At 37.9% G+C, this 18,334-nt stretch overlaps 1 protein-coding gene, 1 long non-coding RNA gene and 2 pseudogenes across 6 annotated transcripts; all 4 read right to left on the reverse strand.

Moving 5' to 3' along the window:
* Window positions 1-2,267: 2,267 nt before the first annotated feature.
* Window positions 2,268-3,677, reverse strand: LOC113030880 (uncharacterized). Its single transcript, XR_003273663.2, has 2 exons — window positions 3,527-3,677; window positions 2,268-2,559 (listed from the first exon to the last, which is right to left on the reverse strand). It is a non-coding gene; the product is annotated as an uncharacterized LOC113030880 (long non-coding RNA).
* A 125-nt stretch (window positions 3,678-3,802) lies between these two features.
* On the reverse strand, window positions 3,803-8,414 carry ugt5d1 (UDP glucuronosyltransferase 5 family, polypeptide D1). Of its 4 annotated transcripts, XM_080307131.1 has the most exons (5): window positions 8,341-8,397; window positions 7,291-7,425; window positions 6,799-7,097; window positions 5,365-6,078; window positions 3,803-4,712 (listed from the first exon to the last, which is right to left on the reverse strand). In XM_080307131.1, the coding sequence occupies exons 3-5, from the start codon at window positions 7,090-7,092 to the stop codon at window positions 4,128-4,130; spliced, it is 1,593 nt and encodes a 530-aa protein (XP_080163257.1). In that variant the 5' UTR covers window positions 7,093-7,097; window positions 7,291-7,425; window positions 8,341-8,397; the 3' UTR covers window positions 3,803-4,127. The 4 variants fall into 4 exon arrangements, with proteins under 4 accessions (XP_080163257.1, XP_026038946.1, XP_026038945.1 ...); XM_026183161.2 differs by lacking the exon at window positions 7,291-7,425 and having other exon boundaries at window positions 8,341-8,414; XM_026183160.2 differs by having other exon boundaries at window positions 7,291-8,401.
* A 2,388-nt stretch (window positions 8,415-10,802) lies between these two features.
* On the reverse strand, window positions 10,803-11,737 carry LOC145431590 (UDP-glucuronosyltransferase 2B15 pseudogene; annotated as a pseudogene). The gene has a single exon (XR_013911939.1). The product of XR_013911939.1 is annotated as a UDP-glucuronosyltransferase 2B15 pseudogene (transcript).
* Window positions 11,738-12,909: 1,172 nt separating this feature from the next.
* Window positions 12,910-16,902, reverse strand: LOC113030560 (UDP-glucuronosyltransferase 2C1-like; annotated as a pseudogene).
* Between the last annotated feature and the right edge of the window lie 1,432 nt (window positions 16,903-18,334).

Consider the following 18,334-nt stretch of genomic DNA (forward strand, 5'->3'; position numbering starts at 1 on the left):
CACTGCTGCACATCATCTGTGAGGCTTTGCACCCCTGATGATCCACAAGGACAAACTCAGCAGTGTGTGAGGAAGAGGAGGAGGAAGAGCCAGCAGCAGCTGACAGATGGAGAGAATAGACAGACTGTTCCCTGTTTGTAAAGGACTGCTAGAAAAGTTTAAAATAACTAATTGTCTGTCCTGAATCAGTCTTATTAGGTTATGTTCAAATCATTTTATCATTCCAGTGTTTGCAGTGTGGGAGAAAGTACTCAGGGCCTTCAAGTTACACACTATGAAAGGCAGCAACAAGTTTAATGTTCAGAAACCTAAAGTCTGTATCAGCAGCAGAATGGAGCTAAAAATAAATGTTTGTTCCACTTCTATGAAGCTTTGAGTATTTTGGATTAGTAGTACTGCTGTGTTTGTTGCATCATATTGCTGTAATTGTTTATATGTTTTATATATTCTGAGCTAAGTTGATCTATAGTGTTACATCATATTCTATAAGGATGTTATGTGTTTGTAGACTTTCTGCCCAGTTTGACCCATTTAGCAGAAGTCAGCCTGTTTAAGGCTCTGATATCTATTCTGTATGACTTAAAGCAGTTATGACATGGTCTGATTTTCTCACCCAATAAAGGAATATTTCATATATCAGTCTACTGTTCATTCTATCAGACAGTTATCACAGCTCGCACATTTTTTTTTTGTTTTTTGTTTTTACACATATATGTAAGCATTGAGCCAAATGTAATAATGCCAACATACTGAAGGAACAACATTTGTCTCTTATATATAATACATATATAATACACACTGTCAAAGATACTTGTGTGTCTTTGAGTGAAGATTTAAGGTGATAGGACATAAATAGCTGCAACTTGAATCTTTACTGAAGCTCAGTATTTGACACAGAGTTCACTCACATGTGCTGTACCAGTGTACCTGCACATGTAATGTGACAATAGAAGTGATTTGATTTGAGTTCAAACTCATTGCTGTAATAACTAATAATGATTAATATAATAACTATAATATTGGCCATATCATATTTACACTGACTCTAGTCTCATGAACAACATTAACTATTTGTTATTTACTAGCTAATCTTAAATGACTGTTCAGTACAGAAATGAAGCCCAACAATCATGTTTTACAGTCCTGTGGTCTCAGCCTCAGATACTTATTAAATCACACAAAGCTCATGTAGAAACAAACAAACGAACAAAATATGTTCTCCTTCATTTCTGTCAACCACACGTTTCCAGCTATCATGGTTGCTAGGCAACCTGGGCAGCGCGACAGAGGCTAGACTGTCCCATTTCACAAGCCTCACACTTCCGGCCTCAGCGGTCTTTGAGTACGCGGCCCTTGAAGACCGTTGAGGCTGCGTACTTTAAGGCTGCAGACCCTAAATTGGGATACAGCCCCTGAAATACACACACCAGGAATCAAGGGATGGGAAACAGGAGGGGAACACACCTGGAAGACATCACAGCTGACGAGGCAGGGGCAACGTAAACAGAACACACTGACATAAGACAGACCTTCAACGTAAAACAGGAAACACAGACTCAGAGACGCGGACTAAACACAGAGACCTACTACACTAAGGGGATACACAAGCAGGGAAACACCAAACAGAGGGAACACAACAATCATAATACAAAAACTATCAAAAGTAAAAGTACACAACCAAAAACACTGGGTCACTGACCCAGGACCATGACAAATTGGCTTTTACGGCATCCTGGCAGAATGAGTTACATGTGTTCTTGGTTTGTAATCAACTTGCCAGTTCTCACAATTTGATGTAATACAGGAGTCCTAAAGGAAACAATAAACTGTCTTTGATACTTAGACAACAAGTTACACAGAGGTGTTACATTACTTGCATTCATATCAAGTAGCTTTAATTATTTCATATTTGCAGGACTCTCAGGGCATCGTGTTCAGAGCTTTTAATTGTTCCCAGAATAACATCCCAGTGTGCTGAAAGTGCTTTCAGTTATTGTGATCCTGTACTTTGGAACAACCTGCCTGCAGACATGAGATCAATTAGGATCAATTACATATGTTTTAATGCCATCTTCCTCCATGTAGAGTAAATGAGATTTGTGTTATATAAATAAAATTGTCATTGTTATTATCATTACTAAAGACATTGCCAGTGTAACGCGGTTAAAGGACCAGGGCGCCTGACTGCAGCTTCATAGACAATGAGCTATCAAAATTCATTTCGACTATGGAGCCTGAGTGTGTGAATAAAACACAGGAAGCCAAAGTAGAGCTCAAAATATATATATTATGTTTGTTATGAGAAATGTATAGACGGATGTACAAAATAATAACCAAAATATGCATATATATCACAAACAAAAATAATGTTGACAATACAAAACAGCTTATTAGGTTCCAAAAGGAGGTGGGATGAGGTGTAGTCCAGTATGAGATTTAGTTCAGTTCCATGGACCTGTGATAGGTCATGTGTCAACAGTTTAATTCAGTCCATAGGTTTACGATTCCTACCGCAACGTAGCGGTGGTAGGGTGGCTCGCCATCTCGTGCTGATCAGGGCTGATCGTGGGTGAAAAAAAAAAAAAAAAAAAAAAAAAACCTGACCCAAACAAGGTCAAAAACATAAATTATCATTCACCGAAGAAAATGAAACAGCATTCTACTGCTGTGACAAAATAAATACATAAATAACAAAGACAAGTAACTAATGCCATGTTTCATACAACAATCAATAAACCATCATCTCTTATAATGAATTTCATTCAAAATACTATTATGGAAAAACATTCTCATGGGTCCCATCAAAGTATATCAGCAATAAAGCTAATAAACATTATCCAAAGTTAATCAAATATATTTACAAAACTCATTTAACCACATTTAACCACTAATTTCTAATTTGTGTTGTACAGTTATTTCATTTTCAACTTTAATTTATATATTTTATCTTATTCTTTCCCAGTTAAATTTACCCTTCCATTCTAATTTGTGTTGTACAGTTATTTCATTTTTAACCTTAATTTATATTTTATTCCTTCCTAGTTAAATATACCCTTTTTAATTTTTCATATTTATTTCCAATCTTATTCATAGCCTTTTCCTTTTTTGTTTTCTTTAGGTCACGAGCAGTTGTCCAAGCATTTCACTACATATCGTACTGTGCATGACTGTGTACGTGACAAATAAAATTTGAATTTGAGGTGTTGCGCAACAGATTCAATAATCTCAATGGAATTTAACTCAATGCAAAATCTTAAAGGCCGTTTTGGCATTTCATCAGAAAAGTAACAAAAAACATCCAAAGCAGACAAAACTGCAAAAATCAAATCACTCGCTCAACTCTAGATACGTTAAGTCAACATTCGGCTATAATGGAATAAACAAAAACCACAATATTCAATAAATAAAACTAGTAATTGCACTTACTGTCGCTAGCCTAGCATTAGCTTTCCGGCGTTTTAGCATGTGCGATGGCGGCTCCGCATTTTCATTAATTGTGACAAAACAAAACAAACAAATAACTCACCGTTGAGTCGATTGTGAGGTGGTGTAAAGATGAATGAATCGGCCGGGTTATTGTACGCTGCCAACTGGTATGTAGTGTAAAATTTGTCGATATCGGACAAGTACGCCAACAGCAGCCAGAGGAGCAGGAAACACGCAGTTGCTTGACCCGGAACTTATGCAGGTTCATTCCCGCCACAATAAAGGGATTGGCGGAAGTGGGGTCAGAAGTTTAGCAGTCTTGGGATCAGACTGCTAAAGTTACCAGACATTATTTTTAATAAAAACACTAAAACTATTTTTTAAATGTTAAATTTTTTTTATTTATAGAGCACTTTATGAGAAAAGAACAAAATAAAATGTGATTTGGTCATTGTCTAACAGTCAGAGACTGATATTTTGGCATTAAAAATCACAGGATCTTGATTTTTAATGTATCATTAAATCTATATTTAATCACCAAATGTATATTTGACAATTCACTTAGTAAAAAACAACTGTCAAGTCATTTGTACCATATAAAAATTTGAGATAAGAATGGCTATATATATGTTTTTCTATAAAAACAGTGCTTTACATAACTCACTTTAGACTACAGTATTTCTAAACAAATATGGCCTTAATTAGCTTTGTTTAGCTTTTGCTTTTCTTCTTCTTCGGCAGCACAGAAATCTAACAAGAGCCACAATAGAATAGAGCAGAGCAGTGACCACAGACAGCAATATGAACAGTACATCTAAACAGTAGTAAGAGTACCAGGGCATCTTATAAGCCTCTGTACGCAGGTGACGAGCCCCTTTGTGGCGCATCACATATTCTACCCAGAAGACTGCCTTCTCCATGGGTGTTATTGGCTGATCTCTGTGCAAACGCGACATTCGTTGCATGTTCTGCCTGTAGCTCTCTTGATGGAGCAGTTGTTGAAGGACTTGCTCAAAACTGTGGCCATTAACATCAGACAGGTGGATGATCTTTCCAGCTCCTCTCTCCTGCAGTCGCAGAAGGTTGTCATACTGGTCGAAGAACAAGGGTATGCCAAGCACGGGGACCCCATAGTAAATGGCCTCCTGGACACCATTAGTTCCTCCATGAGCTACAAAGACTTTGGTCTGTGGATGACCCAGAAGATCTTTCTGTGGCATCCAGTCGACCATTAAAGTGTTGTTTCCCAGTGTAGAGGGACGGTTTCCTTTGTGCCTCCATATCACCTGGTTAGAAAACAAAAAAATAAAGACCATTAGTATGTAAGTACCCCTGAAACAGACAGTAATGATAAAAGCTTTTGTTTCTGGAAAGAACTTACTGACTTGTGAGTAGTCTTTGTGTGGTTTTCCTGTTTTATTTTTAAAGTATTGCTTTACATGTCATTTCCACTCCTTTGTTTGTCTGCCCTCTCTTCACAGTTCACCTGCTGGACTTGTCCTTAGTTGTTTTTTTAGACTTTGTGCTTATTTGGATTTACCCTTAAATGAACTCTCCTACTTACTTCATATACTCTTCAACTGCCATGTTTTTTCAGTTGTTCCTCCCTTTTTGTTATTAAAAATGTTTAAGTTCAACAAACCTTTGGTTCTTTCTCCCTACCTCTCAGTCTAAAGACTTTCTGTCTATCTTAAATTATAAAGATTTACACTACCTCTGGGTCAGACAGAAAGACAGCTGAAATTATATTGTTATATGATTATAATTGTTTCATTATTCTGCTTCAGTTAGGCAGTTATTTGTAACGCTATTAAGTACCTACAACTTTCAGATTATAAATTGTATTTACAATAATTTAGCTGATTGAAAATTAATGCAACACCTATAATGAACGTAACGTATCAGCTTTAAAATTGTAAATTATAGGGGCTCTCTCACCTTCTGAGGCATCTTGGCAAACACGCTGGCGATTTCATCTGCAATCTCTTTGGGCAAAGCATCAACTAAGGTTCCCAGAGTCATGATGATCACTCCATGCTGCCCAGCACTCTGAACAAACTCCTCCAGCTCTGCTGGCAGAGGCTGAGCTGGTTTGCACTGAAATCCTCCTATATAGACAACATTTGGCATAGTGGGGCGAGGGAACTCGAACACAAAATCTGACCTGAACAGCCAAATGTCTGCTTCCTGAAGAAGTGAGATGATGTCACATCCACCCTCAATATACTTATCACACATCTCATCATAGACTGGGCCCACCAAGAATTTCTGCTGGAACAGCGTAATGCCATGGAATAATATGTTTTTGATCCTCTGGATGAAATTCATTTTGTCTGTTAAGCCGGATCCTGGCACCGGGATGTAAGAGAGGGGTGAGGGAGCTAACACAAAGTGGCCTTCTCCACTGGTGATCCAGCGTACGTTGAGCACTAAGGGAAGCTTGAGATATTTGGCTAGAATGACCCCTGGGGCCATAGCTGGATCAGTTAGAACCAGATCATACTGGGAATCTCTTAATCTTTTGACCATAGTTTGATCATTCAAAATATGTTTGGCCATCTCAGATATCAGCACGTGAGCCTTATGAATCATAGAAAGGAAATCCTTGGTGAGTTTGAGAAAAGTCAGCAGTGAAGTCCCTTCTCTCTGTGCCTAAAAATAGTTAGAAAAAAACGTGTTATTCATAAATAAATGCATCCATCCATTTTCTGACACTTATTCAGGTCTGGGGCAGCGGTCTAAACAGAAATCCACTGACATCCCTCTCCCCAACCACCTTATCCAGCAGCAAAGAGATACAGGGTCCAGTCAAATGGTCATTTTCCATTATGGAGGTTCCTAAGTGAAGTCACACAAAGTATCTGCAGGGCAGCCATAGTAAGGGAGGGTGCTTCAGCACTTTTATTTATTATCTCCTTTACCATAAAACTCACTGAATTGAGGTAATATTGTTCCTCAGTTCTGATATTTATCACTCACCATTCATAAAACTATAAACACAACTGTGGTGCAGATCATGTAGATGTTTATTTACAGTGCGTTTTGCATATTATGCTATTCACACAAAGAATTTTCCACTCCTTCCTTCCCTCACTTGTGAACAAGATCCCAACATACTTTAACTTCTCCTCTTAGGCCAGCAACTTGTTCATGGAGTTAGCACATGCAACATTCCCTAACCTGAAGGTGCAGCGAAGCAACCCTCTCACCCACTGGGGAAAACTAGAAAGTGGAGGCACTGAGCAGGAAATACAAATCTTGGTGGGAATTCAAAGCTCTTGGGATCAGACTGCTAAAGCTTCCACCTTTGACCGCTGCCCGACTCACAATGCATCACACCGAAATAAATACATTAAATCCATAGTCACATACCCTCATATGCTCTTGAAGGTACACCTCGAAGAAGTTGTTTACATCTTCACCCAAATCAATTGTAATGGATGTGTAAATATCAGACTTCTCAGGGATAAATAAGGTGTTTGTGGCCCTGATCACAGTGAGGCTGTGACCCCTGGCATGAAGTTCTTCTAGAACGATCTTCATATTGATCCAGTGGCTGCCATCTACAGGGAAAACTAGGACGTTTCCTCCATTGCAATGTTGTGTTAATGAAATGAGGCAAACAGTGAGTATAACAAACAACCCCCACCCACGATGTGAAGCCATGGTTCCTATAATGTCAGAAGGAGACAGGGTCATATCAGTCAATGTACCACGTATAAGATATATATGACAAGTAAAGGTTAAAAAGTTTGACTAAATATATATACAGTACAATTCAAGATTATTTTATACATTTGTAAACAGTAGAAACTTTCAACAACTGTCAACAGGAGAAGGAAGATGTATCTGAAATGAACTTACCCACAGTAAAAAGAGGCAACAGTAGTCCTGCTTGCCCAGGGACTTGCCCAGGGACTACCAATGCATCATTCCTTACATATGGGTTCAAACTCCAATGTTATACAAGAGCAGTTCTTTCTCTGGTAAATTAGTTACCTGTGACACGTGACAAGTCACTTTTTTTAAATTTAATTTAGTGATATCAGAGAACTGATACTGTTTCACTGTGAGCACCTTTGTGACTGTTGCTGTTACATAAGTACAATGCTTATAGCAGACTAACGTGTCAAAAAAGACAAACTGACAAACTGATAATAAATACATAAGCTATCGTGCTCTTATGGAATGTATTTAGTTTCCTCAGGGATTTGACCTAGAGGTTATTTGACCATATTTGAACATTAAATCTAGTTGAAAGGCCTGACATTCCTCTTACGATCCACTTAGGATCAGTCAAAGAAAGAATTTAGAACCTTTACTAAAACCTTGATGTTTCAAGCTACACTACTTTAAAAAGTATAATTAGGTATTGTCCAGTGGCGTAAATGACACAAGTAAAAGTACTTAATACATAAAAATGAGTTGTGTAACCATCAAGAATATTATTAGATTTTAATATGTATTTTATGTACACTGTATTTTCTTATTTTTATACGAATTAAGGCTTCTAAAAAAAAGAAAGAGCAAATACCAAGAAGTAAAGGGGAAACAATCAAAGTTGCCTCCTATTGATCATTTGTCACAAGACCTTTTAAATATGTTAATATTTATAAGAAAATACATGCCCAGTAATCACTCTGAAGGACTATTTTATGTGTCTTACATGACTGTCCACGGAGCTGTGCCTGTAGATTGCAGTAAAGTTAGTAAACTTTGAAATCGTAGGGCGTCAGCTACAGGTCCTTAATGGCTGCTCATTACATCCAAAAAAGCAGGGGAAGCGCTTTAAAATTATACTTCATAATAGCTGCACCGATCATGGCTTTGTGTAAGCTAATCATTAGTGCCTCTACGATTTGCAGATAGATTTTCAAGACAGAGTGCAAACTTGTGAGTTAATTTTCATAATACCGTTTCACTTGGTGAACCCACTCTTGCTGCTTTGGTTTTACATGCCAGAGAAAAACAACCATCTCAATTTCCTCAGGAAGGAAAAAAATGCAGGTATTACTGATGTCTCTGCTGGGTCCTAACACCTGCCGCTTTCTAGTCCCTTTTGGATTTCATTCAGGACTTTTACAGAATAAAAATTATGCTTGGCAGGTGAACAGTGAGAGTGGTTTGTCGTATGTTTAGTTTAAAACAATGAAAGTTTAACAGACTCAGTGAGAAGATTTATTTTGGATTTTTTTTTAAATTATCTTGAGATAATTGTTTGAGAGACATATGTGCTCATGAGGTTTAAAACATTAGCAAGCTGACTGATTGCAACAGAATTACTTTGAAATTCAAGGGAATTTAAGACATCCCTGGCACTGGTCCATATTAGCAGGCAAGATGACACACAGCATGAACATCTCTAAATGCTTCTTAAAAAAAACTATTTGTTTAATGTGTTTGCTCTTTATAGAAACACTATCACCAGTAATTTAAGGGCGGTTTTTGCCTGCCTCAAGTTGCAGTGTATAACAATTACTTTGTAAAATCCAGCTGCTACACTTCTACAGTAAAACTGTAACGTTTAAACAGAATGAAACCTACCAGAGCTTAACTTTAGTCCGGTTATCTGTATGGCACATTCGTGTCTGGCATTTGTAAGAAAGTAAATTCACTGACAATTACTGGAACTTATTGTGAGTTGCGGTGACTTTAAATCTGGATAGATTATCTGTTTAAACCTACTGCTTTAACCCTGTTAACCCTTTCTGCCTGAACGGGTATTATGGTTTATCAGCCACTAACACTGACACGTGATGACTCCTCCCATACTGCTTACTTCTTCTCTGTATTTTCTTCCTGGTTTTGTGTAAAACACATAAGGAGTGGTAGAGGTCTAGAGGTGCCACACCTGTACAGGGTTTGGTGTGCCGGTCTTTTTTCTTTCTTTTCTCACCAGCAACAGGAGATCATTTAGTTTCAGGGTTTTAAATGCCTTGTTTACCTTTTTTATGCATACACATTGACATACTTGCATTAATGATATACTCATTTTAAATTTCTCAAATAAAATGTTGGTTGCTTCAGTTCAAAGTGATCTAATTGTTTAAGATGTTACAGATACTAAGAATGACTGCAGTAAATGGGAAATTAAAGTTTCCAAAGAATTATAAACTAAAGAATAAGGACGATTTTGAGAAGTGCTATGATGTTAAAAAGGATCACCACTGAAACCCTAACTTTCATAGATAATATTGTTCAGGAGGTAGTGTATTTTCACAAATAACTGTAGCAGATACATTGTAGCATATTCTAAAAACAATTACCCTATTTTTTGGTTTTTTATTCAAATTTGAAATCTATTTCTTTGTATTTATTGATAAAATTTGTGACTTTATAGTGTTTTGGCTTACACGTTTGCCTAACAATCAAATGACTCATGTTTCCAGGATGAGACACAAATCCCCTTTTGGGTTGTACCAGGAAGAGCATCAACTGACATACCGCTCAGTACAGAATTTTCCTGTGTTTGAAAAGTACCTTTTTGTCCATCAACAACCTGTCTATAACAAGATAGATTGAATTTTCAGGTCACCCCTGTAGTCTGTGAATGTTCTTTCTGGCAGGCCCTCCCCAACATATCTCTCCTGATACGGAGCTGTTCAGCTGTCCTGCTGTCCAGCTGCATTTCCTAGCTTTGGGCACAGGCCTGCCACTTCTCTTTGGATTTTTCCTGTTTCTTGCCCCAAGACTCAATGATGGGACCTCTTTTATTTTCATTTTAATAGAAAAAGCAATATTGGTTAAATTTCCTTTCTATTTGCATAAATGCATCTTCTATACTTTGCAGTTGTCTCAAACAGCATTCTCTTATTTTGCACCTTATTTTGAAACTACAGAGCACACTATAGCTAAATGCTTTTTTCTCCATGGGAGAGTCCAGAGGTCTCATTAAGACTTCTGTAAGTGAAGAGTGCAATAAGTTGGATGTTTGTTAGGCTAACTCTGATTTGTTTTATTTGGTTTTATTAGTTTTGATGTTGAATAAAGATTTAATAAATTAATAAAAATGTAAAAAACTTCCAGTAGAGTGTTTACATGAGTATAAGTTATTCAATATAATTTTAAAAGGCATTCCTGATCAAATATGATGGATAGCTATATATAGACCCTTATAAAGATTATTAGATTTTTTGTCAATGGTTTAAAATGTCAAGATTTTACTTAGCAGTTTTCTTAAAAAGTGGGTCCAATTGACTTTTCTTTGTATTTTTTATATGTATTTTTTGTAGCAAAATCAAAGTATCACGTTCTTAAGAAAATGTATTTTTATATGTATTTGTAACTTTGTAAACTACTGTTTTGCATTTTAGTGAAAATACAAGGTAATACAAGATTTTTTTTCTCATTTTAAAATGGGTCTCATTTAGCTTTGTTTACTTGTTTTTCTTTCTTACTTTTCTACAAAACAGAAATTTGAAAATAACAAAAATAGAGAGGAGCAGAGCAGTGACTGCAGACAGCATTAGGAGCATTACATCTAAACACTAGTAAGAGTACCAGGGCATCTTATAACCCTCTGCACGCAAGTGATGAGCTCCTTTGTGATGCATCACAAATTCTACCCAGAAGACAGCCTGCTCCATGGCTGTTATTGGATGATCTCTGTGCAAACGTGACATTCGTTAAATTTTTTGCCTGTAGCTCTCTTGATGGAGCAGTTGTTGAAGGACTTGCTCAAAACTGTGGCCATTAACATCAGACAGGTGGATGATCTTTCCAGCTCCTCTCTCCTGCAGTCGCAGAAGGTTGTCATACTGGTCGAAGAACAAGGGTATGCCAAGCACGGGGACCCCATAGTAAATGGCCTCCTGGACACCATTAGTTCCTCCATGAGCTACAAAGACTTTGGTCTGTGGATGACCCAGAAGATCTTTCTGTGGCATCCAGTCGACCATTAAAGTGTTGTTTCCCAGTGTAGAGGGACGGTTTCCTTTGTGCCTCCATATCACCTGGTTAGAAAACAAAAAAATAAAGACCATTAGTATGTAAGTACCCCTGAAACAGACAGTAATGATAAAAGCTTTTGTTTCTGGAAAGAACTTACTGACTTGTGAGTAGTCTTTGTGTGGTTTTCCTGTTTTATTTTTATACTCTTCAACTGCCATGTTTTTTCAGTTGTTCCTCCCTTTTTGTTATTAAAAATGTTTAAGTTCAACAAACCTTTGGTTCTTTCTCCCTACCTCTCAGTCTAAAGACTTTCTGTCTATCTTAAATTATAAAGATTTACACTACCTCTGGGTCAGACAGAAAGACAGCTGAAATTATATTGTTCTTGCAGGCCTTCCTCAAAACTGTGGCCATCAACATCAATCTGTACCCTCATACCATCAGAAATGCAGGCTTTATAAAGTGAGAGCTGAAGACAAGCTCAGCAAATGCAACGTCCATGTGAAATGTGTCACCAGCCCATGATTATGCACGATTTAAATAAGAGAAATTGTATTTGTAACTGTTAAATATGGAATCATAATTTCTGTGATTTTGCTGATAGTTTATGTTATACATGTAACCAACACAACAAAAAAGAAAATATAACAATGACTATAATTTCAGGCCTCTCACTGAGATTCTATTTGGAGTGGCTTGGTTGTGCAAAGATGTGTGCGTGTGAGTGTGTGTGTGTATGTGAGAGAGAGAAGAAAAGGAGGGGGGAGTAACAGAGACACGGAGGAGGCACTAATCTAAGAGGATCTCTGACTTTAACATGTATAATTTGAAAAAGAAACCTTTGAGTGTATTGTGACTAACGAACACAGAGTTGTGAAGAGAAAACGTATTCCTACAGGGATTTAAAAAGAGATGGAATCATAAAGAGTCATGATACTCATGTTAGACTGAGCTGATGATAAATCCTGTTGAAGTAAATTAGTAAAAACTAAATTAAGTCTTAAGAAAATTATATTCATATGTGATGGAGTTACTAACATCAAGTGATTGGATATCACAACAGGTGAGACTAGATGTCATCTCACTGACGTCCAGAAAGAGAGGGGGGAGAAAGGAGGACCAGGTATAAAAGTTTTGTGCAGAAGAGATCATTTATTCATCTTTTAGTCTCCTGTGATATGAGCAGTACAGAAGAATCAACCTAGTTCAACGTTTTAGTAGAGATGCCAGAGCGATCAACTTGGTTATGTATTATTCAGCTTTTTCTCTGCTTATTTGTGCTGTGTTCATTATAAATCCAAGAGGATTTGGATTTCTTTTGTTTTTCTGCTGAATTACAACTTCCAAGATTTTAATGGTTTTCCTGTGGATAAGAACTTTAAGATTTGGATTTTCACTGCATACTTGGGGATTGAATTTCCAGGTTTACAAATCATTAGATTCCATTCTTATTTAAAAGCAACTTAATTTCTTTCCAAATTCAGTTTTAATGCACGCACACAATGTGTGTGAAATGTAGTTCTAGAGGTTTTTTTTAATTTTTATTGTCACTTCACTTAAGAAAAAAAAATACAGAGTCATAATTAACATGTTTTGCAGTGAAACTACAACACTAGGGACAATATTTGGAATGTCCCAGCAAAATTAGCTTTGTTTAGTTTTTATCTTTCTTTGTCTTTGGCGGCACAGAAATCTGAAAACAGCCACAATAGAGAGAAGCAGCACAGTGACCACAGACAGCAATATGAACAGTACATCTAAACAGTAGTAAGAGTACCAGGGCATCTTATAAGCTTCTGTACGCAGGTGACGAGCCCCTTTGTGGCGCATCACATATTCTACCCAGAAGACTGCCTTCTCCATGGGTGTTATTGGCTGATCTCTGTGCAAACGTGACAGTCTTTGAATGTTCTGCCTGTAGCTCTCTTGATGGATCACTTCCTTGAGGCCTTGCTCAAAACTGTGGCCATTAACATCAGCCAGCTGAATAATCTTTCCAGCTCCTCTCTCCTGCAGTCGTAGAAGGTTGTCATACTGGTCGAAGAACCAGGGTATGCCATTTACTATGGTAAATGGTATGCCGACCATAGTAAATGGTCTCCTGGACACCATTAGTTCCTCCATGGGCTACAAAGACTTTGGTCTGTGGATGACCCAGAAGATCTTTCTGTGGCATCCAGTCGACTATTAGTGTGTTGTTTCCCAGTGTAGAGGGTCGGTCTCCTTTATGCTTCCAGATCACCTGAACAGAAAAACAAAAAAAAAATACATTTCAGCTCACAATGTTGAGTAAGAGCACTTATCTTTCTACGTGAAGAGGCAACTTGACAAGAAGAATCATTCTGTTACATAAGCATAGTGTTAACCTGTGCAATTAAGAGACAAAACAAAGCCTGCAGCATTTTTTACCTTCTGGGGCATCTCCGCAAACACGCTGGCGATTTCATCTGTAACCTCTTTGGGCAAAGCATCGACATAAGTTCCCAGGCTCGTGATGATGACTCCATGCTTCCCGGCACTCTGAACAAACTCCTCCAGCTCTGCTGGCAGAGGCCGAGCTGGTTTGCACTGAAATCCTGCTATATAGTCTATGTTTGGCATAGTGGGGCGAGGGAACTCGAACACAAAATCTGATCTGAACAACCAAATGTCTGCTTCCTGTAGTACTGAGATGACATCACATCCACCCTCAATATACTTATTACACATGTCATCATAGATTGGCAGAAAAATAAAGTTCTGCTGGAACAAGGTAAAGATATAGAAAAATATATTTTTGATCCTCTGAATAAAGCTCATTTGGTCTGTTAAACCAGATCCTAGCACCGGGATATACGAGAGTGGCGAAGGGGTCAACACAAAGTGGCCTTCCCCTCTAGGGATCCAGTGTACATAAAGTACTAATGGAAGTTTGAGATATTTGGCTAGAACAGCCCCTGATGGCATGGCAGGATCAGTTAGAAGCAGATCATACTGGGAAACTACTAATATTTTCACCATATTTTGATCATCAAGGATTTGATTTATGAACTCAGACCACAATGAATGGAATTGAAAAATCATAGAGAGGAATTTTTTTATACATTTGAAGGAATTCAGCAGTGAAGCTCGCTCTCTTTGCATCTAAAAATGGAAAGAGTGTTTAAAACATGTTTATCACACACAAATTACTTAATTTCCCCATCAAATGGAGCCAAAGATGTCACATACCCTGATGTATTCCTCTATGGACCCATCTAAAAAATGCTCAAGATCTTCATCCATTTCAATTGTAATGGATGTGTAAAGATCAGACTTTTCAGAGATGTACCAGCTGGTAGACGGCCTGATCACAGTGAGGTTGTGTCCACTGGCATGAAGTTCTTCGAGAAGGATTTTCAGATTGACCCAGTGGCTGCCATCTACAGGAACCACAAGAATGTTTCCTCCATTGCAATGTGGTGTAAATGAAATCAGGAAAAGACTGAGGAAAATGGGCATCCCACAGGCACAAAATGACGGCATCGCTTCTGTAACAGACCAAAGCAAATAATGATCCCCTTACTCATAACAGACTTCTCGCTGCCTGACGTTCAAGTACAGGTAGTCTTATATGTTCAAACATGGAATGATTTCATATACTTGTATGACAAACGACAGTATACATACTGCAGCAAGATTCCATTCAAATTTTTCCTTACCTATCGTCAGCAGTTTAACTAAAGGAATCCTTGCTCTCTACATAATGTAAATGAGTTACCTGATGTCTTTCTCCCTAGAGTGCTGTGTTAGCTCTGTGGTTGAGCAGATGACCATATGTCGCATGGCCTGGACGGAGGCAGGGAGTGAGTGGATCAGTCAGACACATACATACATCTGGTCAGAAGTTTTAGAATGCCCCAATTTTGTCCCTGCGCCCCTTTTGCCTACTTAAAAACACTCCAAGGTATTGTCATGCTACCAATGATATGAGTTACATACAGCGCATTTAAATCTTAAATGGGCCAGACCACTATAGTATTGCTAGTAAAATTCCTACATAATCCATTTCCATACCATGAGGTCAGCATGTCTACGTGGTCTTTATACAAGTTATCCTTTTCTAGGATTATCATTCCTTTCCAGCAGAACAGTAACATACCTCCTTACCCCCATACATCCCAATTGCAAATTTCAGCTGCGGATCTTGACACTAGAGTTAAATCCAGCGCAGACTTTTCCCCTGAGTTGATATTAATGTTTGTTCCTTGTCCATCATTTGAACATCCAAATTCCTTCTCATCTATTTGTTCTTCCATTACCTCACCATTCCCATCAGTTCTTTCTCCTTCCTAGCGTGTGCTAAGAGCAATGAAATCCCCAAGTCATTTTTCACCATCTTGACATGTCATGCAGTTATAAGAGTAAGGACCCTTTAAAAAAAAAAAAAAAAAAAGGATTATAGATCATTGTAATGCCTCCTTCTGTTAGCGTTATAAGAGGATTAAATAAAGTTGTTTTATTATTTTTATATACACAGTGCAGTGTGCTCAAGTTGGCGTTCCATGTTTGAGGGTCAGAAGCTTCATCCAGTGGTATGACTGGGCTGAAATATTGAGATGACGTAGTAGCGCAGAGGGTTTTGCAGCATGCTTACACATTACACTTGATAATGGTTATAGGGGTCAAAGGGAGTCCGAACAAAATGTCCTGAACTAGATATTAGTATCAGTAATGTTAAAATGATCAAGGCTAGGCAGTGAGGTGTTTGTGTGTCCGTCTTTGTGATTCCAGGAAAAAGGGGCAGATAGGAGGTCGACGAAGAGCAGACGGAGAGGACATCGAATGGAGACGTCAGGATGGGTTCTGGAAGAAGACTGGCATAATAATCATTTCTTATTGACGCAGTATAAAACCTGTACAGCCCGATGAGGGTCATCCTTTCTGTGAAGACAGGTGGCTGCACTCAGAGAGGTCCAGCGCTTTAACCTGTAATTTCAGCTGCTGAAGCAAATTAAATCTTTTAAACGACACATTTTTCCTGTACTTCCTTCTGAAAATTTTTGAACAAGGCACTTCCCTAGCCATATTTCTATTGCAGAGTATTCTAGTTTATCTCTTTTTCTGCCCCTTAGTAAGTTATATTTTACTTAAATATTGCATATCCACCACTAGTAGCAAAACATCCCTCGTGTCTGACCACCATGCACTTACATACAAAAAAAGGCCTTCTCAAGCCACCTGTACCACCACTGTGTTTAAAGTTTTGCCCAGGTGTCTGTATGCCAATTCATACCATAGCAGTAGTAGGAAAGATTATGAAAATCAGGATTATATATCTGACTTAACTGTTCAACTGTAGTACTCAGTGGATCTCTCACATCTTATATCAGGGCTGTCATTCCCACATGCAGAGCAGGTGCTTTCACAATCATTTGGAGTTGTTCTGCTGCGTGCCTCAGTTCACATGTACCATTGATCACACCAGCTTCTTAGGATCTGTGTTTGTCAAGTTCTCATTCCTTATTTTATTTACTCTTATCCTCATGAGCATCCATGCTTTTTTACATGTGTCATCACTTAAGCCATCACTTGACCTTGCAAACTTTCTCAAACCTTCCTTTCATTTCAAATACTCTTCAAAGTAGTTTTAAAATGGCTAACTGATCATCTGCAGAGGAATGACTCATTCAAAGAGTTTCACTCAGGTTTCAGTAAAGGTTACATATGTGCATATTAAACAAATATGTAAGACTGCTTTCTTGCATTTGCACATCATCTCTAAATGTAGAAGCATCCTGTCTCAGAGTGATGCAGAAAAATTAGATCACATATGTATTACCTATAGGATAGACAATTGTGATCTATTATCATAAGTTATAAGATGAGATAAACCTTCATTAGTCCCACATGTGGAAAATATTTTGGTTATGGCAAAAAGTACAAGTTAAGACCAGTAAAAATAAGGAGAGAAAAACAATAGAATAGAATAAGATTTAAAAAAGTAGAATAAAATACTATATGCAATAGATCAAAGTACTAATTATACTGTTATATTGGAAGATTGCACTTGACACTGGGATGTGTCTGTACGCATGTGTGTGGTCACCTGCAGAGACCATCTTGTAGAGTCTGACAGCAGTAGGAAGGAAAGACCTGTGAAATCTCTCCATCCCACACTGTGGGCAGTGTTGTTGAGTAACGGAATACATGTACCACCGTTACGTATTTAAAATACAAAATATGAGTAACTGTATTCCGTTACAGTTACCATTTAAAAAGGTGGTATTTAGAATACAGTTACTTTGTTGAAATAAATGGATCACACGGTGGTATTTTCCTGTTTCATATTGTCGCGGGTCAGGACTGTTTGGGTTTTGTTTGACAGCTATGTTCCAGGCGGCAGCGTTACGGTTGCCATGGTTACAGGGTGAGGCGCGCTCTCTGCGACTGTGTGTTTCCTGGGTGAGAGAGCGCCTTTTTGTTGTTGTTGTTGTGCTAAGCTACAGAATGCTACAGGCATAGCCCTAAAGAATGTAGCCTCATGGGTAGTGTAGTCCGTGCTGCAGGGAGAATGGACTGCCATACACGTTATGTCCCATATGGAAAAGAAATAGTAAAAACTTATATGTGATTACTCATGAAAGTGGCCACTTTCATGAGTAAATCATATAAGGCTTACATGATTTACTCATGAAAGTGGCCACTTTCTCATTACTTTCATACATTGTTTTAGTAAGTATCCAAAACATACAAGTTTCATTATATAATTTTTCAAGGGATCTTATATCTGTTTTCACTCTTATATGCTTTTCATACAAGTTTAACACAAGACAGATACAAACTTTATAAGATTTATATATATCTTTTATATATATCTTTTCCATATGAGCGCAAGGAGGGAGAAAAAGGAAGTAGAAAAGTACGAGCTGTCATCGAGCAGAAACGGGAGCTGGAAGTATGTAAATATAATAATAACCAGAGGTCCCTTTACTACGGTTCGAAACCGTGGACCTTCAGTAATAGTAATAAATCACACAGCAATAGTACATTCATGCAG

The sequence above is a fragment of the Astatotilapia calliptera genome, chromosome 10 (genome assembly GCF_964374335.1).
Source record: "Astatotilapia calliptera chromosome 10, fAstCal68.1, whole genome shotgun sequence".
NCBI lineage: Eukaryota > Metazoa > Chordata > Actinopteri > Cichliformes > Cichlidae > Astatotilapia > Astatotilapia calliptera.

What these genes read in the sequence shown, in the direction of transcription:
- ugt5d1 (XM_026183159.2), bottom strand. Translation starts at nt 7,125, where the DNA reads ATGACCCTGTCTCCTTCTGACATTATAGGAACCATGGCTTCACATCGT. An exon ending in ACCTTCAAGAGCATATGAGG is followed by an intron (nt 6,079 to 6,798) that starts GTATGTGACTAT and finishes AACTATTTTTAG; the next exon opens with GCACAGAGAGAAGGGACTTC. An exon ending in TTGCCAAGATGCCTCAGAAG is followed by an intron (nt 4,713 to 5,364) that starts GTGAGAGAGCCC and finishes TTTTCTAACCAG; the next exon opens with GTGATATGGAGGCACAAAGG.